General features: G+C 33.3%; 1 protein-coding gene across 1 annotated transcript in view; it reads left to right on the forward strand.

Moving 5' to 3' along the window:
- LOC118182197 (aquaporin AQPAe.a-like) overlaps positions 1-16,620 on the forward strand; it is a 40,068-nt gene that overhangs the window by 16,676 nt on the left and 6,772 nt on the right. The window contains exon 2 of the mRNA XM_035351514.2: positions 12,355-12,435. Coding sequence (XP_035207405.1) covers positions 12,355-12,435 — 81 coding nt within the window. The remainder of the gene's footprint in view (positions 1-12,354; positions 12,436-16,620) is intronic.

Genomic DNA, 16,620 nt, shown 5'->3' on the forward strand with positions numbered 1-16,620 from the left:
GCCATTAAGCCACCATTCAAAGCCATTAAGCCACCACTCAAAGTAAGCGAATAACCAATTTATTCCTTAAATATTATTAACTTATGTTTCAGCCTTACTTACCTGGGTGCTACTTTGGTAGGCGGTTGCACGGATTTTGGCGATTTGTTGGCGATTTTTCTTTTGGCGACTAATACAACTTATGGTAAACCCATTGATGGATAAGTTATTTATGGTAACCGATACTTTGTTGTCATTTTATTTAAAAAATAATGTGTTTTATTGTGCATAAATTCCGTGTTTTAAATATTATTTATGGCTTCTAAATATTAAAAATCAATTTAATTTTGCATTTTTATTTGAAATAAAAATTTTATTGTTTATCATATTTTATGAAATTTTATATTGTGGATGATGTAACCAATGACGTCACCTTACTTTAAAAGTAATTGGTTTTTATATGTATAAATTTAATCTAATGTTTTAAACATTATTTATGGCTGTTAAATATTAAAATACAATTTAATTTTGCATTTTTTTAAAAAATGATTTTATTATGTATGAATTTTTAAATAATTTTAATTCTAGCCGTGATGTAATAAGCTCTCTGATTGGTTATAGAATATTTGTGCATTAACGAGCTATAATCAGCTCCCTGATTGATTACTGAAAATTTGTGCATTTCCGCGCCGTTTTAAAATTTAATTCATATCTTCGAATTCCTTGAAAGATGTCTTCAAAGATGTTATTTAAATTATGATTCCGATTTTTTTTTTTTTTTTTTTTTTTTTTTTTTTTTTGTGGTACTTCTCAATAAGCAATAGGTTAAATGACTAAAAAAATGTAAGTACATATTTTTCCTTTATTTTATAATTGTATACTTCAATTTTTTGTTGAAAAAATTAATACACTATTTTCAAAAATTGCTGAGATAATTATTGTCCATATGTTTTAATGTTAATTATATTCTATATAACGTATTTTAAAGTATTTGAATTTAATAATATTCTAATTCTTTTAAATGTTGGTATGATGGTTTTTAATTCGATATTCAATTTCAGTAATATTTTAATCTAATTAAACGTTGGCACAATGTTTTTATAGCGGTGTTTTTATTCTCTTTGCTATATGAAAGTAACAGTAACCTTACTTTACTATTTTATACTCATAGTAAATGTATTTATTTACCCTTGCTGCCATCTTAAAAAGCGACATTTTCAACAAAAAATTAATCCATTACTTTTAACGATATTTATTTTTTTTTAAGTTTTGAATACTTTACTATGCGTAAAAACAGCGTTTTTCAAGATGGCTGACGTTTGTAAAAATCACGCCAACAATTACGCCAACGTAAATCGCCAAAAATCCGTGCAACCGTCTACCAAAGTAGCACCCTTACCTGTTTAAATAAACTGAATTATTTAAATTAAAACAGGCGTTTTTTCTAATTTCTGATAAGTATTTTATTTTTAACTATTACATCAGCGAGTATCTATGTAAAAATTAAAATATTTTTAAAAAAATTTACTTTTTAATAGCTTGAGTAAATAACAAAACTAAAACCTTTTAAAACACTATCCGTAGAATTGTATAAAATATTTGATACCATTAACACTATGCTGTTCATAAAATACGAGTTTAACAGTTGCCTTAAAAATCAAAATTCAGATTTATTTTTTACCCATTCTCCTTATGTAATTATTTAATGTTAGCATAGAAAACTGCTAACTTTTTATTAAAGACAAAACAAAATACTTTCGAGAAGTTAGTAATAGAGAGAAAAAGATAGGAGGCCTTCCATCCGTTATGGTGCTTTCTCTCAAACATGGGTTAAATTCGGCAAATAACCCTTATGTATTTTCTTGAATTAAATAAACCAATACAAGCCAGTTACAATCCCAAATATTTCATAATTTTCAAAGACCTTTCTAAGAAGTTTGATTAGACAAAAAGGTTACAGTAAAATGTTTTCGTGGAGAGTTTTTTATAGGCGAATCCTTAATACATACAGGAATAACTCAAAAAATAATGCAGGATTATTGCCATTATTCCGTGATTTCAGCCAGCTGGCTTTCCTTTCAAATTCATCTCATGCATACTCGTATCTCCGTATGTATTCATGGAATAATTCTCATACATGTATTGATATGTTCATATATTCATGAAGAAAACGACATGAATGACATGAACCTATGACATTCAGTGCTAATTTGTGGAAGTTAGAAAGTAATCTAATCAATGAAAAAGTGTAAACTGTTTTATCAAATTTTCTGTTTGCACCACATAGATCTAAATATCGAAGTTAAAGCTCAACATTGTTGAATAATTTTCCCATTAAAACTGCGTCAGTCTGCCTCCTTTACTCAAGGTCTGATTGTCCTTAGCGTGCTTCACTTTAATCAATTAAATGTAATTGCATCATCAACTGACTTAAACTTGCATCAGAAATTTAATTTATTCTCCACAACAAGATATTCTCAACAGGGATTCAATGGAATCATAGGATTCCTTTAGCTTTCCTCAAAAAATAAATTTAAAAAATCTGATGTGTACACCACATGACTTACATGTACGGAATATTAAATTATACGCATTTTTTCTTGCATTTCGTTTAAACGTATTGGATTGAATTAAATCTACTTCGTCGACAGCGCATAAACCACAGCAGAATAAATGCATTCTTTAAAATTAATTCTATTTGTGTATCATAGCGATATTCTGGCGCTAGGTTCACTTAACAGTATTATATTTCGTTCATATTATAACTCAGAATGCACAAAATTTTTATCATTTAAATAATTATCTAATCGTTGCCACATGTTCTATTCAAATACTATAATAAAGCTAGAACGATGTATAAAAGAAATTAAGCACACAAAACAAAAAAGAAACAGTTTTTCACATACGATTGAGTATTTCTCATTCAATTAATTCAGTTCTCACTTCCCGACAAGGAAAAAATACATAAAAACTCAAAATATCTGTATTAAAAATTACGAAGTAAATCTTAAACACCTATTTCCTTGAAAAAATTCCGGAAAGGATTAAGCATGATTTAATTGGCAATAATAAATGAAGGCGTTATCTTTGTTGTTGCGAAGCTAAGTTTCTCTAGACTGGCAACAAATCCATTAGTCTGCTGTTTCAAATGTAAACAAGAGCAATGGCCGCCATCAAGAAAATTATTAGGCTTAGAGGCACTTAAACAATTTTAAAATTGTTGATAATTCTAAAAATATTGCATAGAGATATACTAAAGGCATAAATACCTTAACCGGAAGATAAGAACAACATAATTCAATCATTTTTAAAGCAAAAAATATACAATTTACAAACATATAAGAGTAAAGAAACTGACATCACTGAGCCGGGTAACAGAGTGGATATATATATAAATATATTTATGTACGTTTGGTGCGGCCGATTGCAACCAAAATACGAGGTGCACATCTACATGTTATAGCAGTCCTATATACAAAATTTCAACGTCCTGAGGCTACTCGTTTTTGAGTTGTGCGAGATACGCACGTACGTACATACGTTCCTACAGATGCCACGAAAAATTCTCTTCAGAATTCATTTTAAAGCAGTTTTATAATTTTTTTGAAGGAAAAGAGTATTTTATTCTGCCCTTACGTACAGATATCACGCAAAAACATCGTTAAATTGCATTCGATAGCGGTCAAAATGGATATTTTCGTTGAAATATGCTGCCTGAAACTTTTCGCGATTACAATACTTCCTTTTTACTTCGTACCAGGAAGTAAAAAGGACAGAACTTATTGCGGATTATATATTTTTGAGCAGCAAAATGTGATATAGATTTCAGAAGGAAAACTTATATTTCTTTCCTTACTACTCGTTTCAGAAACAGAAGCCTTCCTCCAACTTCCCAATGATTCGACCTCGGGTAAAAGCATCCAGATGTCGTCTAACAGATTGATTATTCGCCATTTCTCGCTGAGACAGCAACTCGGTGTGATTTTAACTGCTATACGGCGTGCAATCTCTTTGCCAGAAATACTGATCTTACACCGACAACATGCTTTATACTACTCAGACACTCCCTCATTACGTCTACCTGCATATCTGCGCATGTGCTACCGTACATCACCTTACTTAATCTCCTGATTGGTCTTTCTGTCCGCTCTGCCTCTTCGTTCAGCTGATATGCTAATTTTTCGACTTCGTCCTTAATTTTTGCACACCAGTGTATCTTGGCTTACGGCGTTGGGCATATTGGTAAGGGAGGCAGTAGCCCATAGCAGGGGGCTTGCGTTCGAATCTCAGTGAAAGCAGAGACGTTTTAATTATTTATGCTCTATTCTTGTGGATGTAAAATCGCTCACCTACTTTGGCAAATTTCTCGATAAAGAGATGACCAGACAAACGAAGGATTCGTCCATGCCTGACGAATGCCTAAACTCGCAAGTATACGGTCATTGAAACAAAATACTTCTTAGCCTTGTTCCAAAAGAACCTTACAGTCTTGTGGATCTTATGGAGTGTTTAAATATCTTCATAACTTAAGTTCGATCGTAGTTGCTCTAACACTGCGATACGTTTGTATCAATGTACATGAGAAGAGGAAAAGTTCTGCTGTGTCCATTTCACCGCACATGCAGTTGTCTCAAGAACATACCTATAGCAGTAGGGGGTTAAGGGGCTATGTTCAGATACACATTGCTTTAAACTGAAGTATGTTGTCATGTATGGAACGAAAAATATGTTTTCAAAATCTTAAGAGAAATTATATTTTAGCTCTTAACGTTAGTAAATATGAACATTCATATTTAATTGTAAAACCGGAAATACTAATAACATTTCCACTTATTTTTGCAGTTAGTATCGTATCATTCGAAGCAAGCAAATTTTAAAATGAAGATATGTTTGGCCTTACTCGGATTAAGTTAAACAATATGTTCTGCGCGTTCAAAAAGAAGCAACGCTTGGATGTCTTTTCTTTTTAGTCCAAAGGAGCAATTTACCCTGAAGACTATTATTTTCTTTTTGGCATTTTGCGTTGATTCACTATAAATGTCCAATTCACTTTTCAAATCGTTGCCACTAAATATCATCGCCCTGTATTATTAGGGCGAGTCAAATGAAAGTGAGCCAACCCCTCCTCAGCAAGAATGGTTCGGTCCATCATCTGCGGCGCATGCGCGTAGCACAGAGACAGCCTTCATTTACGAAAGTGGCGCGAAAGTGTGAGGTTAAAGTTCTTTAAGTCGCTCTTACATTGGGTTGAAGACGGTAGCGTGACATAATGGACGCTCCAAAAGAGGAACAGCGTGGTGTGGTCAGGTTTTTGACAGCTGAAGGTGTTTCCCAACATGAAATTAGTCGCCGTATGACTGCTGTGTACGGTGAACATTGCATCGCATTGGCCACTGTGAAGCGTTGGAGCAAACGGTTCAGAGAAGGACATGAAAGTTGCAAAGACGATCCAAGACGGGGCCAAAGCCACCTTGCAATCACCCCCGACACAATTGCACAGGTTGATGAGCTGATTAGACAAGAACGGAGGATAAGCATCGATGAACTGGCAGAGCGTGTGAACATCAGTCACGGTTCGGTTCACACCATAATTCATGATCATCTCGGTTATCGGCTTTTGTGTGCTCAATGGATGCCCAAGATTTTGAACGACCGCCAGAAGACGGAAAGGTTCGGCGCTGCTTTGACTCATCTCATCCGGTATCACAATGAGGGTGACGACTTCTTGTCTGCAATTGTGACCGGAGACGAATCATGGTGCCACCACTACGAACCTGAAACACGCCGGCAAAGCTTACAGTGGAAACATTTGAATTCACCACCCCCGAAGAAAGCAAAGGCTGTCATTTCCTCGGGAAAGGTGCTATTGACTTTTTTTTTTTCGATCGTCAGGGGCCATTACTGATTGAATTTGCTAAACGTGGAGAGACTGTCAATAGTTCGCGATATTGTGCAACGCTGGATCGGCTGCGTGTCGCAATCAAGAACAAACGACCTGAAAGATTGACGAATGGTGTGATCTTGCTACACGACAATGCTCGTCCCCACGTCGCTGATGTGGTTAAAACAAAACTGGCAAAGTTCAAGTGGGACACGCTGCAACATCCTCCATACAGCCCAGATTTGTCACCATGCGACTTTCACATTTTCGGGAAACTGAAAAAACATCTCAAGGGTACCAGATTCGTGTCGGACGACGCCAGTCGGTTACAGACTTTTTGAATCGACAGCCCAAGGAGTTTTATGAGACGGGGATAACGCGGCTCATTTGTCAATGGGATAAATGTCTCAATGTTCATGGAGACTACCTTTACATAAAGTACTCTGTTTGTCATATATTCGCATTGGCTCACTTTCATTTGACTCACCCTTATATATTTAAAGAAATTAAATAATGAAGAATCTACATAAATGTGTGTATGTTTCTCGCACTGTGATAAACCAACGGTACCTAAAGCCATCCAATTTTGAATAACGTACGTTTCCACCCGAATATAGAATCTAAAAGATCAAATTTGGAATTTGGAATACGTTTTATTATCTATTTCATGTTCTGTAAAACTTTAACGAATTTTTCATTAACAAACTCAACGATTTAAAAACGAGCAATGACAACACTGTAAGGAGAAAAAAGCATCTTTATCTCCAGGGCGCGAGACTGTGTATCGGACATTCTAAAGATATGCTCATTTTAAAATTATTTTGCGATACTGCTGTTGAATTGGATTTTATAGTTTAAGTGGGAAGATAATGATGTTTAGTAAATAAAGATAACACACAAAACGTTAAAAAAATTCCCCTTTGGGCGTAATGTAAAATATGAATGGTTTCAGACTTTTTTTTAATTATGAAGTTCGACTAATAATTGATATCTAAGTTACGTTTTACCTTTGCATTTTTCAGAATTCCGGCTGATGTGCAACTTTTAATTACCCTGATTTTTTCACACTTTCCATGATTAAATAAAACCAGTTCCCAGACCAAACGTAATGAACTAGTTATCAATTTATGTATGAGCAAATAAATAATTTTGTAGGTTTACTGTAAAATTAAGTTGTTTTAATGTTTCTGACTGGTGCATTTTATTTTATACAATACTACAATTAGAAATAATATTATAAGAACTTAATTTATTTGACTTGCTATCGTCAAGCAAATGAAAAATTACACATAGGAAATAATCATGTGAATCATTAAAAAAGTAGATAAGGTTTTTAACAAATATCAAACTTTTGGGAAAAATTATCATTTTGCGAAAGAAATTAAAAGCTGACTATTACTTTATAACAAACTTTATAAAGTACTACTTTTTAATAATAAGTGCATTTTACGAGACTGATTTTTAATTTTTGGAAAATTAGAAACTCCAAAACGAAAAACTGCTTGTTGTGAGAACTCGTGTTTTTCGTAAATGTGGTATTCCAGCAATTCGAAGGTCGTTTGGCTAAACTGAGATCAAGGTTTCTTGCCTCCATTACGGTCACTGTTCCTCGTTTTATTTAGGAATAAAACACAGCAACAAACGTTCTATTTTGGGACTGTTCGCATCCCACCTCGCTAATCTCGGCCATGTGAGGCGGCTGCTACGCTTGAGAGTTCTTCATCCCTCATTTCGTTAATCGTGTGACAATGTGCTTCTCATGTTACGCGAAAGAAGTCTCGAGAACTTTGATGTGAGTTAACAAATGGAACCGCTCTGACAGATAAATGAAATGGCGAAGGATTTGATTTTTCTACCCGTGACGGCAAATATGTCTCAGACACCGAAAATTTTTAATTTTTTTCTCTTGATAAGAAAGCGTGTTTTAAACTTAATTAATTAAATTAATCATTTTAATTAAATTTTTTGCTATCATAGTTACGACTGAATTTTATCGCAGTTATAAATTTCGCAACAGACTGGATAAAAATTCTGAATTTCGCAGCTGAGAATTCACACTAATAATTTTTTAGAATTAAAGTTCAATTCCTCGCCGTGCAAAGCTTAAGACAAATAACGGAATATGTATTTTCTAATTCATAAGCTATAAGTACGTTTATCTAGCAGTGTCATCAACGCTATTACGTGAGATGAAATTTTCAACGATGAAAGTTTTCGATGAAATCGATTTCGATGATTTAGCGATGAAAGTTTCGATGATTTAGCAATGAAATCGAAAAATTTCATCGCTGAAAAATAAATATTTTTTAAGGACTTAATTCTTTATTTCTGTACAAAAGCTGGGTTTATTTACAATAATTTTTAGTCCAAAGGGGTTTTGTCCCTGAGGGACTATTTTTTTCGATTTGAAATTTTGCGTCGAATTACTTTCAATGTCCGTTTCACTTTTCAAACTGTTGCCACCAAATATTATCGCCCTGTATTATATTTGAAGAAATTAAATAATGAAGAATCTGCATAAATGTATGTATGTTTCTCGCACGGTGATAAAACAACGGTACCTAGAGCCATCCAATTTTGAATGATGTAATCCTACTGCGAATATGGGCATCTGGAAGCCCAAATTTGAAATTTGGAATTTGTTTTATTATCGATTTCATAATTCGTAAAACTTTAGCGAATTTTTGATTAACAAACTCAAGAATTTCAAATCGAGCAATGGCAACGTTGTACAGAAAAAAAACACTTTTATCTCCAGCGCGTGAGACAGTGTATCGGAAATTCTAAAGATGTGCTGAATTTAAAATTATTTTGCCATATTGCTCTGGATCTGAATTTTATAGTTTGAGTACGTAGAACATGATATTTAATAAATAAAGGTAACACACAAAGAGTTAAAAAAAAAGTGCCGCCCTTTGGACGTAATTTAAAATCTGAAACATTTCTGTTTTTAGTCCAAAGGGGCTTTGTCCCAGAAGGACTATTGTTTTCGTTTTGGCATTTTGCGTCGGACGGATAAATGTCGGTTCACTTTTCAAACTGTTGCCATAAAATGTTAGTCCAGCATTATATTTAAAGAAATTAAATAATGAAAATCTGCATAAATGTATGTATATTTCTCACATTGTCATAAAATAACGGTACATAGAGTCATCGAATTTTGAATAACGTAATCCTCCAACGAATATGAGCATGTGGAAGACCAAATTTGAAATTTGAAATTTGTTTTATGATCGATTTCCTATTTTTTAAAACTTTGACGAATTTTTGATTAACAAACTCAAGGATTTCAAAGCGAGCAATGGCAACGTTGTGCAGAAAAAACATTTTTATCTCCAGCGCGTGAGTCTCTATATCGGAAATTCTAAAGATATGCTCGTTTTAAAACTATTTTGCGATATTGCTGTTGCACTGGATCTTATGGTTTAAGTGCGAGGAACATGATATTTAATAAAACCCCTTTGGACGTAATTTAAAATCTGAAACATTTCAGATTTTAATTTTTTTTTTTTTTTTTTTTTTTTTTTTTTTTTAATACAAAGGGATTCGAATCCCGAAGGACTATTAGTTTCGTTTTGGCATTTTGCGTCGGAGGATAAATGTCGGTTCACTTTTCAAACTGTTGCCATAAAATGTTAGAGTCCTGCATTATATTTGAAGAAATTAAATAATGAAAATCTGCGTAAATGTATGTATATTTCTCACATTGTCATAAAATAACGGTACATAGAGTCATCGAATTTTGAATAACGTAATCCTCCAACGAATATGAGCATGTGGAAGACCAAATTTGAAATTTGAAATTTGTTTTATGATCGATTTCCTATTTTTTAAAACTTTGACGAATTTTTGATTAACAAACTCAAGGATTTCAAAGCGAGCAATGGCAACGTTGTGCTGAAAAAACATTTTTATCTCCAGCGCGTGAGTCTCTGTATCGGAAATTCTAAAGATATGCTCGTTTTAAAACTATTTTGCGATATTGCTGTTGCACTGGATCTTATGGTTTAAGTGCGAGGAACATGATATTTAATAAAGAAAGGTAACACACAAAATGTTAAAAATCGCCCCTTTGGACGTAATTTAAAATCTGAAACATTTCAGATTTTTTTTCTTTTCTTTTCTTTTCCCGTTATGTGAGTTCTTTGGTGTCAAGCAATTTAATTTAGATCTGAAGCATTTCCGAAGGTAAACTATAAAATGAAAAATAATAATAATAATAATAATTTAAAGTCTCAGTCAAATGCTTTAACTTGTTTAATATTATATAAGCCAGTGTCGCACTAATGCCAGTTTGTAAGAACTGAAATTCCTGAAAATAGCGGTAACATGTTTACTTCTTCTGTTTTGTGTACCTGCTTTTTTCCATCTTAACCACCGGCATTTTCGATCAGGGACAGTGCTTTACCGCGCGCGGTTTAAATTACAACGATCCATTGTTGGTTAGAAAAAGGAATCTATTTACAAAATTTACAACCACCGAATGTGCACCCTTCTGAGTTATATTCTCGTTACACTTCTTGAGCAAGTGATTTACAACCTGTTGCATGCAAATATTTCTAATTTTTTTTTTCTCTCCTAGCATGCATGTTTTATTTTCAATTGTTGCTATTGCTAAATTTAAGAGAACGTGCAAATTAAGAAAAACGTTTATGTGAAATTAGACAGCTCTTTTACTTCCAGTTTGTAACTTGTAATAAAATGGCTTTTAGTAAAATATCCGTACATTTTTTTAATCATAAGTTTCTGCATCTCATTTTCTTGTGTTGCGGGAAAGGTTAAGAATATTCGTATTATTAATTACCAACAAAACTTTTAAATTTATGAGAAATACTCATTTTTTATTTATTTAAATCTATATGTATGTGGTGAAATTTTTAAGTTTGACGTTAAGATATTGAGAACGATGAGTTGGATGCTGTTTTACAACGAAGACGCAATCATCGCCAGTTGATGTAATTCTCTGTATGTTTGGCATTGTACTTTTGAATAAACTTATTCGGTTAGACTGGCTCAAAAAGCGTACCCATTATTCATTTTTTACAAAGGTGAGATAATATAAAGAAGAGCCAAATTTAATGTTAATTGGACAGAGACAGCCTTGCAAAAAGCAAGAATATGTTAGGGATGTTAGATTAAGAATTGTAAAATTATCCCATAAAGTATAAAATCATCCTGTTGCAAACGGGTACTACAAAAGATGTAGTAAAATTCCTCCAAATTCACCAAATTACTCATAATGCATGCGATTTTTTTTTTGTGTGTGTGTTTGTGTGTGTGTGTGTATGCAGCATGCCTCAAGAGGACGTTGCCAAACTTAATATACTGGTCTGTTATACTATGACAAATAAGATTTACATAGAATCTTGTATCCGAAAATGCAAAGGAAGGCGATACTAATATGACTTTTAAAGAGCATGGTTAAATCATAGAATATGTTCACAATGCTTTCCATTTGCCCAATGCATGGTTGGCAACGTTAACGCATAGATTCACGGACTCGTTCAAAATAAACAGATATGTCATACATACGTGCCGCTTCTTCCACGATCCTGGCGACGAGATCGATGTCCAATGTTACGGTCGTCTCGTATACCATAGATTTCATGTATCCCCGCAGGTAGAAATCCAAGAAAGTCAGGTAGAGAGATTGCGATGGCCATGTGACTGGTCCGCCTCTGCCAATCCAGGGATCAGGATATGTCCTGTCGAGGTTTTTCCACACACCATACGTGCTCGATCATACTGAAACCCAATGCTTCGGTGTGTAGCTACTGGAATGTCAACCATCAGATACGACAACACTTTTTCCACAAAACATCGCATAAAATTTCCATAAAGAGCTGAGTTAGTAAACCGATTCATCTTTCCCCTGCAACGTTCTCCCTTGAAATAATCACACTTCCCACTCTTCTATAAGCCTGCGAAATGCCCTCTAGCGGTCGCCGTTCGCATTTTCAGGCACAATTTTCTATATAAAGCTTGTTTGTTATGGTATGACAGACCAGCATGTTAAGTTTGTCAAAGACCTTTTAAGACACCCTGTATATGTATGGGGTTATAAGTTAAATGTATTGTTGTTTTGTGCTTCATTCTACAGAAACAAACACATTTACAGACAAGTCACATCATTCATGCTAACGTGTCAGTCACATCTGATACGCTACTGTGTGCTTCCACCTTGTAAAAATATTTTGCTCCTGAAGAAAAATAACCTATACCTTAAGGCTTTCAAAACGAATATAATTTTATAAAAACCTACGCCAACTATGGTTGCCTTTCTTTGACTATGGGTTTCTAATTAAAGAACTCTGTTCAAGTCAACAGCATCGCTTTTTTAATTAAATCAATTACTATTTAATTAATAAACAGTAAGACATAAATTTAGTATGTGTAAGATGAGTTTGTATAAACTGTTTTCAAATAAACTTATTTCTGATAAAATATTTTACTTAATTTGAAATATTTATCTGTAGACATTTTTTTTTTTGCAGATTAAATACACTGGATCCAGTATGAATACTGCCAGATCTTTTGGTCCCGCTGTGATACTAAATAGATGGGAAAATCATTGGGTGAGTAAAAATCTATTTCGCATCCGCTTTCTCATCTTTTTTAACTAAATTGCAATTCATTGCAAAGTCATTCCATTTTATTATAACATGCTTAAGGTAAAAAACTGCGCATGGGTTACTGAATGTATAGGCAAAAATTTCTACAATAGAATTAATATGTATTAAATTTGTTGCTCATGGTATAATTTCTAAATTTCAAGAATAATCATGATGAAAGTAAGAGTGCATTCTCTTCTTATTTAAAAATCTTGGACACCAGCGGTGATGATGTGATTTTGGGCAATATTATCCCATTTTAGAATGCAACAACGCAGCGTACAATATTGGCCTTTATCTTTCAGAAAGAACATGTCTACCAGTGGATTATTTACGTAACTGTGCTCACGCAAGTGCACAAGCAGCCACAAGCAGCTGGGTATCTCAACTAGGATTCAGACTTTAGTACATCAACGTAGAATTAATGTTCGTTATAATTATTATATAGAATGAGTGCAACTGTTTTGAAATATATATATGTTACGGTGAAACACCGAAATCTGGAGAATGTCGACTTTCACCGGTGAATGTCAACATTCACATAGTCTCTTGGTGTATGTCCGAAATATTTTCCAAATACTCTTATTTCTGACTTACACCGGTCAATGTCGACATTCACCATGTACTGATGGTGAATGTTGAACATATAACAATATTATATTTTCTTCTCCGTCATTCAGTCGCGAATAAACGCACTTGAGACTTGAAATAAGAACTTAAGAATACGAGAACCTAAAACACACAATACATTCAAAATGAGAAAGGAAAATAATAGAAGTTAAAAGCTTACTTAATTATACAGTACGTTCTAAATGAGAAAATAAAATAACAGTAATAAAAAACTTACTAAATTATGTCATTCAAATCTTATTTATTGCAACAACTTAAACTATTATGGCACTTTATGACCTCTCTTTTTGACTTTCACCAGAGCATATCTGTGACTGTCGACATACACCGGTGAGGGTCCGAATATACAAGAATGTAGTGAAATATTCGGTCTTTCACCGACGTATTTGGTGAATGTTGATATTCTCCGGTGAAAGTCGACATTCTCCAATTTCGGTCTTTCACGGTAACATATATATTTCAAAACAGTTGCACTCCACTTCTTTCCTAGACATTAGCCCTGTTTCATCTTATTGAAATTCCAGTGTGTGAGTATACCACCAAGCTCCTCTTTTGCTGTTCTTTCTTGTCAGGGCTTAAATTCAGCCGAATTCTGGCTTAGGCTCTTCTTAGGTTTTAGCAAAATCATAATTCCAAGCGGAAGCACCAAATAAAACGGGCTCCAGTATTTTGTTTCGTAATTGAATTGCAATACAAGCAGGAGATTTTGTTATTAATGAAACATTTTTAGCAATGAGTAAAATAGGTATTGATTTTAGCTGGCGAATGTATGTCTCACTTTCGTTCAGTAATTAACATACGTGAGGAAACCTGAGTACTCGAGAAACTGAATTTATATTTCTTCAGAACCCTCACTCTGAATTGTTGTTTCTTCAAAAGTATCTAGTTATAGACAGTGTCCTAAATGAATTAAAAAGCCCTAAATGAATTAAAAACTTTAAAAAAATTTAAAACAAAATCTGAAATGTTTCAGATTTTAAATTACGTCCAAAGGGGCGTTTTTTAACATTTTGTGTGTTACCTTTCTTTATTAAATATCATGTTCCTCGCACTTAAACCATAAGATCCAGTGCAACAGCAATATCGCAAAATAGTTTTAAAACGAGCATATCTTTAGAATTTCCGATACAGAGACTCACGCGCTGGAGATAAAAATGTTTTTTCTGCACAACGTTGCCATTGCTCGCTTTGAAATCCTTGAGTTTGTTAATCAAAAATTCGTCAAAGTTTTAAAAAATAGGAAATCGATCATAAAACAAATTTCAAATTTCAAATTTGGTCTTCCACATGCTCATATTCGTTGGAGGATTACGTTATTCAAAATTCGATGACTCTATGTACCGTTGTTTTATCACAATACGAGAAATATACATACATTTATGCAGATTTTTCATTATTTAATTTCTTCAAATATAATGCAGGACTCTAACATTTTGTGGCAACAGTTTGAAAAGTGAACCGACATTTATGAGTCCGACGCAAAATGCCTAAACGAAACTAATAGTCCTTCGGGATTCAAATCCCTTTGGACTAATAAAGAAGCGCTTTATCTGACTATAAACAGTAGTCCTCAAAGTTTCTTTTACCTTCGGTATACCATGCTTTATTATCTATTCACTTTCCTCTTGCTTTTTCATTTAATTTTTGGATCCATTATTTTAATATTATTTATTATTTTCTTAAAGGTCATTAATTTACAAACATTTTTATTTATCCCTTTACATTTTATTTAAAATATTATTATTATCAATTGTTTTATCTATTATTATTGCATTTATTCATTTCTCTTAGCTGTTTCATACCGCCTCTCGTAGGGTTCCGCCACTTCAAGTTTCAGAAATTAAGCTTTGGCTAATATTAATAACGTGATAAAATTATTTTATTAATATTTTATAAGCTCAGCTTAATTAATTCTGAAATATTTTTATGATATGAGGATTTAAGATATTTCTTTCGTGCTTGCTCTTGCAATGTGGTGATTAGCCCTTGAAATTAGAAGATGCGTAGTTCGAGTTCCAGCGAAGGTATAATTGATTTTTTATTTTGCGCTCCAAAATTTTAAAAACTCTATAACATGGCCTTTTAACGACTTCAAATTTTAAGTTTTTTCTTAAATACCTGAAAAGAAATCTGAAATTATTAAAGCTGCAAAATCTTTATCCAATAGTTTTTGAAACATACAACCAAAATCAGAGTTAAAATAATATATATATGTTAGATATGAAAGAAAATTATTAACAAAATTGCTAACTTAATAGACAATACACCTTTTAATTCCTAATTTTAATTTAAATACGTCCCTCTTCAAAACTCCGTATTGCGCCATTTGCGTCATTATTTTATCTGCAACGGTGTGAGCTTTTATCCAATCACCATTCAGAATTGAAACAAAGAAACCGAGCTTATGAATGCTCTAGCTGCGTTATATGCGTGATTTTTCTGTGCTTGCTCATGCCGGGGTAAACCATCTATCTCGCTTAGCTGTATCTTCTATTATTGAAAATGTGATATGCGTATATAGAATTAGGGGGTGCAGATTGCACCCATTGTGCTGAGTCATTTCTACAGAATATGCTTGTTTTTATTCCGAAATCAAGTATGTATAATCGGCATGCCATCTTTGTAACATCTGATTGCAATACGTAGTTAAGCATTGTAACACCATCCCCATCACCATCTCAACCGCGACTGAAAAATAATTGATGCCTTATCTAGTAAGTTTTCTCATATTGCCACCAAATTATTACTTCCGTTGCTTCCCTTGGATGGCCATCATTCAACTAGCCGTCAGAGATTTAAATATCAGTAAATCTTAAAGTTGTTTGCTAGTTTTCTTACGAAATGTGCAATGCACATTTGTCTAGCAACTGAGAATGGCTTTTTGGAGCATAAATATTTAAAAATCCGTACTCAGATAGCTCAAAAATCATTTTCTTATACCGAAATATGTAATATAGCTTTATAAACGTATTTTAATAATTATAATAAACAAATATTTATAGGTACAAAAATTTATAAAAGTCATCAGTCAGATATATTATATGAATTATATGCATGGTAGTTTTCATATTAATGCCCATATTTTAAGTTACTATCGCTAGGTAATTCCCAATAATTAATCAGATATGTTTGATGGGGCACATATTTGGAGAACATGTGAGCTGAAGCGGCAGTACGATAACTATTCAATGTTGCGTTCCACCTACGGTTATACATTTGGCCTACTGAAATTTGGACGCAGACCAGCGTAGAATGTGAGGCAGAACAACAGTTCCAAAACTTCAAAGAAGTAGCGGTGTCTGTTGAGGCGACAAAGCATATTAGTTGCGTGAGAGAGTAAAATCCAGTAACATTCCAAACCATGTGATGGATCGGTATGGGAATGCATTATGCAAATGCTATAATGTTTGTCAATGTAATATCGTGACCATCGAAACATTCCAGGAAAAATTGAAATTTATCTGAAAAGACAATATGCATTCATTTGTCCAATGCACTATTGCAGTTGCAAGTGCATTT

The sequence above is a fragment of the Stegodyphus dumicola genome, chromosome 5 (genome assembly GCF_044657685.1).
Source record: "Stegodyphus dumicola isolate Sdum_Otavi_A_Nest chromosome 5, ASM4465768v1".
Taxonomy (NCBI): domain Eukaryota; kingdom Metazoa; phylum Arthropoda; class Arachnida; order Araneae; family Eresidae; genus Stegodyphus; species Stegodyphus dumicola.